Source organism: Rhinolophus sinicus, linkage group LG01, assembly GCF_036562045.2.
Source record: "Rhinolophus sinicus isolate RSC01 linkage group LG01, ASM3656204v1, whole genome shotgun sequence".
NCBI classification, from domain to species: domain Eukaryota; kingdom Metazoa; phylum Chordata; class Mammalia; order Chiroptera; family Rhinolophidae; genus Rhinolophus; species Rhinolophus sinicus.
This window is the reverse complement of record NC_133751.1, coordinates 156,538,138-156,548,183: the sequence shown is the minus strand read 5'-3', so window position 1 is coordinate 156,548,183 and position 10,046 is coordinate 156,538,138. Positions and strand designations below refer to the sequence as shown.

Below are 10,046 nucleotides of genomic sequence, written 5' to 3'. Positions count from 1 at the left end.
TCAGATGCCTGTGTGCCAGGCAGGTGGTTAAAACCAGTGGGCCAGGTGGGGACTGTGGCAAACTGGAGGGTGTAGGCTCAAGGGGGCACTTGTTTCCCTGTGGGACTGAGGATCCAGTGTTGCCAGATCTTGAGACTCAAGAGAAACCATAAATCTGGATTTATGGGAGACATTCTGCTTTTCAAACGTCGGCAATGAATTCAGTTTAATATACACAGGGCAGATCAAAGGAACCACGTCTGCTGGGAAGCCAACTCGGTACATCTTGTTGACGGGGCAGATTGTTCTGCAAAGGGCTTTGCACAGAGTAGGTCACTCCTTGCTTCATTATTCACCCCAAGACCAGTGAGCACTTACTAACCCTGGCCAGTTATTATCTCAAGGCCCAGTGGTCTTTGAGCAGGGAGGGGCCTGTTTCTATCAGTTGCCAGGAAACTCAACTCTGGTAACACTGAAAGTCCCTGGGGGCCACTTCCACCAGTGGATGAAGTAAGTGTGTTTTCTCTAGTTTTATTTGAACTAGAGTGGCCAGAGGGCACCTATGAGGGGTAGCTTTGCTGCACTTCTCAGTCCTCAGCTGCTCTTTTAATAGGTATAAACTCTGTCCCAGCCTTCCGCAGCTGCCAGCACACCTCTGTCACTGGTCACGTCCATATATATGTATTTTATAGTTGACATTCAATATATTAGTTTCAGGTGTATGCCTGTATAATTCTTGCTGTCAAATGTCATCTCTCAGAAACTTCCCTGTCCCCCCCCCCCCCCCCCCCAGTGCCCTGGCCCCATTAGAGCTTGGGGAAATGGTGGGCCACACTAGGTATTGCTCTTCTTCCTTCTAATGGCTGGGCACGTGGTGGGTTCATTTCTTAGCCTTTCAGCTAGAAGTGGCCACGTGACTCCACTGGCCAGAGGATGTAAACCAAAGTGCTGTGTGCCACTTCTCTGAATTGTCCCCAAAGGGGGCATGCCTTCCACTTCTGGCTGGAACGATAATGGTATGACTGTGACTCCAATTGCCATCTGGGTCCACGTGGTGACCCTGGAAATGAAAACCACACCTAGAACTACAAGATGGGAGCTGAGGTCTCTGACATTGCAGTGCCAGGGCTGCCTCAGCCGGGCTACTTCTAAGTACCTGAACGTGGGAGATAAATATTCTTATTTAAGCCACTATTGAGAATTTTTGTGATAACTGAGCCTATTCCAAACTAATGACCTCCCCCATCATTGCCTCATACCTATCTTGTGTGAACTTGAGCCCACGCCGAGTGATAAGAGGGTTTAAAGGTAATTCTGTTTGTATGTGACCCTCAACTCACGGGCTGGCAGCGGAGCTCTTCTTCATGGTTAGAGCACTTATCCTGGAGTGACCTGAGGCCGGACCCCCAGGCTGTTCCCCCTACGAGGCCACAGTGAGTGGCATCTTGGTAGGAACACTCTTTTACATTACATTTCTGGGCCCTGGTACAGGATCTACTTCTGTCTATAAACTCCAAGGTGGTTGTTCTGAAAGAAGCAGAGAATATCTAAAAGAAGTGTTTTCCATCTCAGGAAGACCCAGTGATCCAAGCTAGGCTGAGTCCATGTCCATCTGTCCATCTTGTGAGTGCTAAGAATCCCTCTCTCCTCAGAGCTTAGTGTTTTATTAGGTTGGTGCAAACATAATTGTGATTTTTGCAATTTTTAACTTTTTAAACCACAGTGAGTTTTGCACCCACCTAATACATGTGCGTATGGCCATAATCCTGGGAAGACGATGGCCCAAGGCTGTCATCATTTTCAAATGAGAACTGTCATCTCAGAAGAGTAAGACTCATTGCTTTGGCTGTTATAAAAAATCGTTTTTTAAATCTTATTACTTGCTTTCCACTAAGGTTATCTAGCTCCTACACACACACACACACACACACGAGCATCTTTTCGAAAGTAGTAACAACTTGCTCAACTGTTCCTGTCCTGGAAAAATTACATTTAAATATATTTGTGAATATTTTCCCTACCTGTTATAAGCTCCTTTTCAAAAAATAGGATTTTTAACTGAGAGAATTATTTGAGAAATATTTACAACGCAAACAGAAGAAACTATGTTTGTTTAGATCTGGAGCCTTCTTGTGTCATTTCGCTTTAAGTATAAACCTGGCCCAGAAATGGTTATGATCTAAAATCAGCTGGCGCGGGGCCTCCTACTGGAGGCTCTGGGTCCTTGCTGGTCACTCGTTTCCAGCTGAGCGCTGGTGGCCAGTCACGTGTGCTGCTCTCTTAGCGATGCTCATGCCAGCACCAGGTCAGCAACGGATGAGCCTCTTTCGTCTTAGTTACAAAACAGAGATATAATACGCATTTAATTTCATTCAATAGATCAATTTCACTTATCTCGTAGAAAAGTTAGGAGAAAGCAAACATTAAGACACAAAAAATTACATTAGAGATATGCGACATCCGGGAGAGTAAAAAGTGCACACACGGCAATTAGGAGTTGCAATTTAAATGGATCACAAGAAGAAAAGTCAAATGACTGTCGTTTATTGCTGTATCTACTCTTTCCCAGTAGAGCTATCATAATTTAAGTAGCCACAAAGTGCCACCTTCTGGTTTAAAACCGCAGCGTCTCCTTTATTTCTTTTTAAATGCCATTTGATGGTGGACGTATAAAGCAACAGCAGCAGTTACAAAATGTTGTCTGAGTCATTTGGAGAGCTCGAAACAAGGATCTATATATAGGCTGAATAAAAAGATGTTCAATTAATAGTGCACATTGTGTAACTTTAACAAACATCTTTAGTTGGAAATTTCGTGTAAACCTTAATAGAGAGGTGACTCATAGAGACCAAAAGAAAATATCTTTTCCTTTCAGGGGTTAGGGAGGTGGTCCGCATTATCTCAAACAATTTACAAAATACAAGAAATGTGGTGTATGAGTACTAGGCATAAAACATGTCGCTTTCTTACAGAGGAGCAGCAGGGGGACAGGGAGACTGCAGACGCCCTGTCGCCACCCTTCCCAAAGAGGCACACTCCCAAGAACGGCAGTGGACACCTGGCAGCCAGCCACCCGGACAGTTCTTTTTGGTTGTTTTAAAATACAAGCACTTTGCGACATCTTCCTCCTCGGCCTACGAGCCTGCCCTGACTTAGCAGGATACAGGCCCGGTCCTCTTGCTTCGTTTTCCCCTTAAAATTATTTACAGGATGCCTACAGATACAGTACAAACTAGGATGAAATTAATGCTAGTTTTCATTTCCAGATTGGCTCCTGTGGTGAAATCGGCACACCACGCCAACTGCAACGGTGGTTCCCAGTTAAGGTGACTCCGAGGCCTTTGCCGCTGTTACCGCAGACACAGGCTTCTCGCCGGCTGGGGCAGATTCGCTGGCTCTGTCCTCAGCGGCGGTGGGCGCCTTGGAAGGTGGGAGCATCATATCCACAGTGAGTGCGGAGGCGGTGTCGGCTCTTGCAGTGGTCGTGACAGAGTCGGAGGGTAGGCTGCCGGTGGGGGGGAGGGAGGGCAGCAGCTCCCCGGTACCTGCTGCAGAGGACACCTCTGGGACCAAAGGGAATGATGGGAGGAACTCGGACGGCATGGGGAGAGGTGCGATGCCGGGTAAGTTTCGGGGAGGCAAGGAAGGAAGAGGTGGCAAACCTAGGACAAAAATGGCATAGATCACATATCCTCCCAGCACTAAAAGAGAAGTAGTCATTGTCACATGTCTATTTTTATTTGTATTTCATTAAGGAAACTGAAGCCAAGGAGAGAAAACACATCACCACCTCTGCTTATCCTCAGTTGGAGGCCAGGACAGAATTAAATGGTCACTGTAAGACCAGCTGGCCCAAAGGAAAGGTTCCAGCTTCCAGGCTCCTAGGTGCACAGGCCGTGCCTCAGGCACTGATTCTCCCAGTGGGGATGGACTGCGCCTCACCTGGCAGGCAGTGCTGGGAAGCACTGAGTCTCCCAATGGGGATGGACAGTGCAGCTCCACTGAGTGTCGGACAGGAGCCTTCCTGCTCACCCAGGGAAGCTGCAAGCTGGGCTAGGGCTGCCCTCGGGACAGACAGCAAGAGACACAGAAGTCAGCCCTCCTGGGAAAGCTGTGGGAGGGAGGGGCTTGTCACGTAGTCCGGCGTCAGCCTCCCATAAGTACCCGGCCTCTGCTCAAGCCCTGTGATTGATAACTATTTATATTATACTTGGTGGGTTTATTGTGATGATCTTAAAATGTAGAATAAAGGGAAAGAGTTTTACTTTTTTAAGAAACAAAGGAAAGGCAGATTGTATAACAGGTTCAGGGCAAGCACTGGGCTGGTGAAACCCTCAATCTGGGCAAAGGATAAAGAAGTCAAGAATACAGGGCACAAAAGACAAAGGGAGCGCTGAGACAGTGAACGTTAGAGTTCACAGCAGCAATTAAAAGTCAGCCCTGACATGTGGCCATCTCAGAGTCAAAGGGACCTGGGTAATCATTAACTCGAAGAGCAGACTCTGCTGCCTCATTTGCATCAGTGCCTGAAATCTGAGTGTAAACACTTTGAACATCTGCTAACTTAACTATTTCCGCTAAAATCTCCCTAGTTTTCATTATAATAATATTTGCTAATAATGGAGAATATCTATTAAATAACAAGCCCAGACAGATGAGCAACGGTAGTAGTTTCACAGCTTAAGTTTCTGGGCCTGGGCTACGTAAGATGGACACCATGGGTGGCAGAGCCTCAAACAAGGAGAATCACAGGAGCTCATTCACCTGCACTGGGGGAGCCGTACACTTTCCATTCAATTTAGCTACAGCAGTGCCACGCGACACAATGGGTCTTTATTCCTACAACTGGCCTTTATGGTGTTTGAGCTGTGAGGATGCAGGGAGAAGAGAAAGGGGGAGGAGAGGCGGCCAGGTAGAGGAGAATCGCAAAGGTATACTTCGTCCTCTTCCTTTTTAAGTTTTTTAAAGAAAAAAGATTAATATTTATTTGAAGCAGCTGAAATTTATTAAACTGATCTGCCTTTTCCAGAAAAAAACTGAGATAGAGGATTGGCTTTCCTGGATAAAGCTTTCATTAGACAGATCCTAGGAAGGCACGATGGGCAACATACCCGCATTCACGAGTTCCGGAAGGCTGACACTGGGCAAGACGTGCGGCGCAGTGAGGTTGAGGTTGGGGAGAGCGGGCAGGTTAGGGAGTCCTGCTGGTAAAGGCATCAGACCTGAAGAGAAGGCAAAAATGGAGGTAAACCATTTCCCCTGCGGAACACATTCAATCTTTGTGGAATGACAAAAATACTACCCGCTGCCAAGTGAGAAAACTGGAAGTCCACTTACTGTGTGGCAGGTAACACAGTAGCAACATTAACAACAACAAAATCTCACTTCAGCACAATGTCTTTCTATATCTAAGTGATCAGATGTCTAAGTGGGTAAGGGTTGAAACAAATACTTCTAAACCCGAGAGTAGGAATGATCGGGCCTGAGTGTTTCAGAGAAGGCTGATTTAGCTCAGCAAGTATGATAGTGAAAGGAAATGAGTATTTCTTTGATGGTTGAGGTTTATAGTCTCTCTGGTTTTTATTTTTTAATTCTGAAATAATTTCAGACTTAGAGTTACAAAAAGCAGTTGGTATAAAGAATCCCCATATATACCATATTTCCCCCCAAAATAAGACCTAGATGGACAATCAGTTCTAATGCGTCTTTTGGGGCAAAAATTAATATAAGATCTGATATATTATATTACATTACATTACATTATATATTATATTATATTGACCAGGTCTTATAGTATAGTAAAATAAGACCTGGTCTTATATTAATTTTTGCTCCAAAAGATGCATTAGAGCTGATTGTCCGGCTAGGTCTATTTTCGGGGAACAGTACCTTCACTCAAATTCCCAAAATGTTGACATTTTATAATACTTGCGTTATCATTCTGTGTGTTTGGTTAATGGGTTAACGGCTTATCGTTTGTGTAATGACATCTTTAGCCATATAATTAAAGGCTCTCACAATGCAAATATATTTGATCACTGACATAATATTTGATCGTTATCTACTGGATAAAGGGCCTTGGTCTTCCCTGAGAACAGTAAGAGAAATAAACTAAAATCTAACTTAAAGTTAGAGCTACTGAAAACTCCAATCAGGACTACTCTCTTCCAGGACACTATGTATTCACATAAACAACTTAGAAAGCCCCAAAGAAAAGAAGCTGTTCTTCTACATATTCCTTATTCCTGCCTCATGCTGCACGAGGGTGGGGGTGAGCGCAGGGTGTGGGTGCGCTGGCTGGGGGTAGGTAGGGAGCCCAAGGCTCAGCAGCTAACTAGATGGTGACTAACAGCTTGTTGACATTTGCTCTCATTTATCACAAAGTTGCAGCAGAGATAAAATTAGATTAAAAGGCAAAAGTTACCACACAGATGTCAGACTTTCGTCGTAGTTTTTTTAAGATGCAAAATATCAGTAACGCTATCATTATAACGAACATCTCTAGTCTTCTGCTGCTCACCTGGTAATGTAGTCGCTGGATTCATTGATGGCACAGAAGTGAAGGACTGGTTTACTTGTGGCGGCAATAACGGTATTGTCGGTACACCTAGAATAAAAGCACAGTCTTTAAAAAATGTCTCACAAATTCAGTTGACAAAGAATGAACAGATGATACTAAAACAGTGTTCAGTCCCCTTCCCTCCCCCATGGTCAGGTCTTCATTCAGTGGGACTTCATGTGGTCTGGTTCCTGGCCACGCCACTGTGCGTCCGAGCTGGTCCAGCTACTCTGCCCAGGGCCCTTAATGGACTGGTTAGCAGGGTCTGGGCCGAGGGTGGGAGGCTCGGCAAAGCCACCCAGCTAAGGCCCCTGGAAGAGAGTGTATACTTGACCTAAGTAGGGCTAGATTAGCAAACTGTTTTAGATATTGGGAAACGGGACAGAAGAATTCTAGTCAATGACTATTGGGCTCATGAACTAAGAACAAAAATTAACTGAGGTGAGGATTACACAACTCTGCAAATATATTTAAAAGAAAAACAATGAATTGTGTATTGTAAATGGGTGAATTCCATGGTATGTGAATTAGATCTTGATAAAGCTATTAAAAAAAAAGAAAAAGGACTATGTATATTACGTAGAACAAGGAATAAAAAAAGGAAGGAAATAGACGCACGTCCCCAGAGCAAGACTGAGCCCCTAGGAAAGGAATGGCATCCTGCTCACTTTTGTACCCGTGTGTACTACCTAAGGGATATGCACACATGGGTTGAGTAAACAGAGCAAGTAAACAGCATTTAAAGGTCGAGTCCTGACTCTACAACTTGTACAATATTAAGAGAAGCCCCAAGGTCTAAAGTGCATTGGGAAGAGGTTTGAATGCTGGCTGTGTGTAATTTAGTACTAACTTTCACAGACACGGCCTGCCAGTGCAGAGCAAATTAGTTTTCAAGGTATACTGGCATTAATTTTTTAAATTCTACAGCTTGAGATAGAAAAGAGTATCATTTAAAACAAATAGACTCAGAATATATTTTTCTATATACCTGTACTGAGAACATTACTGACAGCTGGCGGAGCTGCGCTAATAGAAAGTCCAGACAGACCCTGTTCAATTTCTGTAGTTCCTGGTGTTGACAAAGATGGGGGATTAACTGAGGACAGCTGGACCTTCCAAAAAAAGAAAGGAAAAAAAAATTACTCAAGTTTACTTACAAGAAAATATAAATACAGACTCTCAACAGTCCTGCAGATACTTTTCTTGATCATATACCAGCTGTCAAAGTTTTCACTTGGCACTTCTGCCTTCAGACACACTCCTTCCTAATGTTGATACATGCCAAGGACCAGGTAGCACTGTAAACAATTTCCCCATCCTGCCACTTCCAGTCTCTCGACACATGGCATCTACCCTGTTTCACACTGTTCTAGCTACTTCCACCCTAGGAGGAGATTCTACTCCCTCCTCCTCCTCCTCCTTCCTGGCCATCCCCAAATCATTTTAGTCAACTCATAAGACCACCGCTTTCCTCTTCTCTGAATTCTCATCTCTGAATTCTCAGCGAGTTTTTGTTTTTAACTTTCACTGCTCATGGAAGAAATTACATGGAAGTCTTAATACCATGTAAATCCCTTAGAAGTTTCTCAAGATATCTGACCTCCTAAGTCCATCTTATCCTTTCTCATCAATGAATGAATATGGCAGCCAGACCTTTACCTTCCAATGAGGGAAAATCAATGAGTCTATGTGGATTTTACAGATGGGTGGTGGATGAGTGGTTTCACCTCTGAATACTCCAACTTCTGCCAACTCCAGTGCCCTCTGGCACATTCCAACATAATTTGCATTCTGGCCCTTTTCTCTCGCTGCCATTTCACCTGCTGGTCTTCTCAGACTGCCCAGAGAGGCTCATCCGGTTAGGGGCTGCAGATACGGTCATAGGAGTCTGAACGTATAACTACGCTGCCTCTGGCCATGAGCCAAAGGTGGCGACGGGGAGGGAGTAGAGGTTACATTTCTCCATAGTTCCTCTAGAATCGGGGATGGCCAAACTGTGTACCATAAAATGAGAGTGGTAGCAGCCCTTTCTTTACAACTGTATCTTTTTCTTTTTGCATGTTTGGTTTTTATTTAGTCATGCAGACAAGCGTTAACTGTCCTGTGAGGCCTACACAGAAAACATGTTAAAAGCCTATAATCCTGTGCATAAATATCTTATTCCTTAAAAAGCTTTACTTTGATCCTGTTAATAGTCCCCACACACCTAGCATTCTTTGCTTTTCCAGTCAAGTTTCTTGAAATAGTAAGCACCAGCTATGATCACCTTATCAGTCACCATTCACCCTAACCTCCTGTAAGTCTGCGTCCTGTCAAGTCTCTGAAATTGCTCTAGCACAGGACAGGTTTGTTTCACTCCTCTCACTGACTCTCTGCAGTACCTCCCATAGCTGACTATGCCCTTTTTCTTGAAGCTTTGTTCTCCCCGTGGACTTCTGAGCTTCCTTTGCTGGATCCCCTTTTTCTGCCCATCTATTTAAATACAAGGAATGTTCACGGTTCCGACCTCAGTCCTCCGACCCAGCCAGGTCCGATTCCTTGACAACTGTTATCAGTACTCACTGGTTAAATGATCCTCTCTGCTGATCATCTGGATCTCTAGCCGTGTTTTCTGTCCTGAAATCTAGACCCACAGGATATCCAGCTGGATATCCTATAGGAACTTCACATTCAACACAGTCAACATTTACCTCATCATCTGCCCTACCTCAATCAGTGCTACTACCACACACAACAACACTTGACTCATTTTGGTCAAAACCTTGTGATATAATCAGGTCACCATCTTACCTCCGTAAACCCATCTTTAAGAGGAGTAATAGGTGTGCCAGTCATCTGTCCGGGAAGAGAGATTTTCTTTCCTTCTTCAAAGGGGCGTGTAGGTATTCGATGCAAATAACCATATCCAATGCCACATCCTAGGCTATGAAAATATATATATATTTAAAGTTACTGTCATCAATCACAGCTTGCATTTTGTTGCGGTTTTGAAATATAAAAACAAATTTCCATTCTTTAAATAATGTCATCTTATCAGGGGTCTCCTCTGACCACTGTTTTATGAAACAGCATCCTTCCCTCCACCATAGACACAACCCTTACTTGTCTTAATTTTTTCTTCAAGCATTTATCACCATCCAACACACTGCATGTTTATTTGCTTATTTTCTGTCTCCCCCAATAAAATGTTAAGGTCCTTAAGGGCAGAGGCCTTGTTTTATTTACTGCCTTGACAGTTCCTGTCACATGGTAGCCACTTAATAATAACTATTTGCGGAACGAATGACATACAGTGTTTCCATTGAAGAGCTCCAAACACTTTGTTATAGTGAAGTCATTTATACATCCCGTAGTTCTATTTGAGAACCTGACACAAATCAATCCAAATTAATCCAGATTCTTCCTAATTCATCCTCCTACTGCCACCAGAATCCATCTTTTTAATAAGACCTGATCACATTGCTTCTTTCCATAGCCTGTTGGCCTCCCAATCTTCACGTTTCCTTCT

The 10,046-nt window shown here is 44.0% G+C and overlaps 1 protein-coding gene across 1 annotated transcript in view; it reads right to left on the bottom strand.

Moving 5' to 3' along the window:
- Positions 1-2,507: 2,507 nt before the first annotated feature.
- GORASP2 (golgi reassembly stacking protein 2) overlaps positions 2,508-10,046 on the bottom strand; it is a 30,317-nt gene continuing 22,778 nt past the window's right edge. The window contains exons 6-10 of the mRNA XM_019727409.2: positions 9,329-9,461; positions 7,527-7,650; positions 6,500-6,586; positions 5,091-5,201; positions 2,508-3,641 (exon numbers count right to left, since the gene is read on the bottom strand). Of these exons, the coding sequence (XP_019582968.1) occupies positions 3,301-3,641; positions 5,091-5,201; positions 6,500-6,586; positions 7,527-7,650; positions 9,329-9,461 (796 nt within the window). The 3' untranslated portion in view covers positions 2,508-3,300. The remainder of the gene's footprint in view (positions 3,642-5,090; positions 5,202-6,499; positions 6,587-7,526; positions 7,651-9,328; positions 9,462-10,046) is intronic.